Source organism: Bidens hawaiensis, unplaced genomic scaffold (assembly GCF_021521415.1).
Source record: "Bidens hawaiensis isolate Kalapana, Puna unplaced genomic scaffold, B.hawaiensis_p1.1 tig00000864_1, whole genome shotgun sequence".
NCBI classification, from domain to species: Eukaryota; Viridiplantae; Streptophyta; class Magnoliopsida; order Asterales; family Asteraceae; genus Bidens; species Bidens hawaiensis.
The window spans coordinates 2,307,583-2,309,092 of record NW_027491050.1 but is presented as its reverse complement, the minus strand read 5'-3'; the positions used below and the strand labels follow the sequence as shown (position 1 = coordinate 2,309,092).

The 1,510-nt window shown below is 41.5% G+C and overlaps 1 protein-coding gene across 1 annotated transcript; it reads left to right on the top strand.

Moving 5' to 3' along the window:
- Positions 1 to 294: 294 nt before the first annotated feature.
- On the top strand, positions 295 to 798 carry LOC143543334 (uncharacterized). The gene has a single exon (XM_077035683.1). It carries the CDS (start codon positions 295 to 297, stop codon positions 796 to 798), a length of 504 nt encoding a protein of 167 aa, XP_076891798.1.
- The last annotated feature ends 712 nt before the right edge of the window (positions 799 to 1,510 follow it).

The window sequence follows — 1,510 nt, the reverse complement described above, 5'->3', positions numbered from 1 at the left end:
AATCAAGCCCAAAGCTCAAGTGATGTGGTGAATGGTACGTTCTCTAATAATAACCATTCTGCTTCCGTGTTATTCGATACCGGTGCCGATAAGAGCTTTATTTCGTTAGAATTTGCATACATTATTGATAAGCCTTGGGATAGGTTGTGTAAGCCTTTTACCGTAGAAGTAGCTAATGGGAATTTGATTACTATCGATTCGGTTATTCGGGATTGTGTCATAGTTCTTAAAAAGGTTAAGTTCCGTATAGATCTTATTCCGATGCAAATGGGGAGTTTTGATGTCATAGTTGGGATGGATTGGTTGAGTTTGAACCGCGTTGAAGTAGCTTGTTTTGATAAGTTCCTTCGTATACCTCTTCAAGATGGTCGTATTCTTAAAGTATTCGGTAGTACGCCTGCTTCTAAGTTAAATCTAATGTCGTGCTTTCAAGCTCAACATTGTTTGCGTAAGAAGTACGTTGCCTTTTTGGCGCCTGTGGTGGAGAAAGATAAGGAAAAGAAGAAGATTCAAGATATTCCTATTGTGCGCGATTTTCCCAACGTCTTTCCCGATGACGTTGTTGGACTTCCTCCTATTCGTCAAGTTGAGTTTCGTATTGATCTCGTACCTGGAGCTAATCCTGTTGCTAAAGCACCCGATCGTCTTGCACCGTCCGAAATGCAAGAGCTTTCGAGCCAGCTACAAGAACTCTCCAACAAGGGTTTCATTCACCCGAGTTCTTCTCCTTGGGGTGCACCTGTTTTATTTGTGAAGAAGAAGTATGGATCATTTCGCATTTGCATCAACTATCGTTAACTCAACACGCTTACCGTCAAGAATCGTTACCCACTCCCTCGTATCGATGATCTTTTAGATCAACTTCAATGTGCCGCTTGCTTCTCGAAGATCGATTTCTGTTCGGGTTATCATCAACTTCGCGTTAATGAAGATGACATACCCAAGATTGCTTTCCATACTCGAAATGGGCATTACTTTCACCCACGGTTTTCATGGACCTCATGAACCGTTTGTGTAAACCCTACTTGGACAAATTTGTAATTACTTTCATCGATGATATCTTGATCTACTCAATATCCAAAAACGATCATAGAGAGCATCTACATGCTATTCTTGACCTCCTACGGAAGGAACAATTGTATGCCAAGTTTTCGAAGTGTAAAGAAGTTCAATTTTTGGGCCATATTGTCAACGACAAGGGTATTCATGTTGATCCCGCGAAGATTGAAGCCGTCAAGAATTGGAAGACACCGACGTCTCCCACCGAAGTTCGTTCTTTTCTTGGCTTGGCGGGATATTACTGTCGTTTTATTTGAAATTTCTCAAAGATTACATTACCCCTAACCGCTCTTACACATAAGGGTAAACCTTAAGAGTGGGGGTCAAAGCAAGAAGAAGCATTTCAAACTCTTAAGGACATGCTTGGCAATGCTCCTATTCTTGCTCTTCCCGAAGGTATTGAAGACTCCATCGTATTCTGTGATGCTTCTAACCAAGGCCTAGGTTGTTT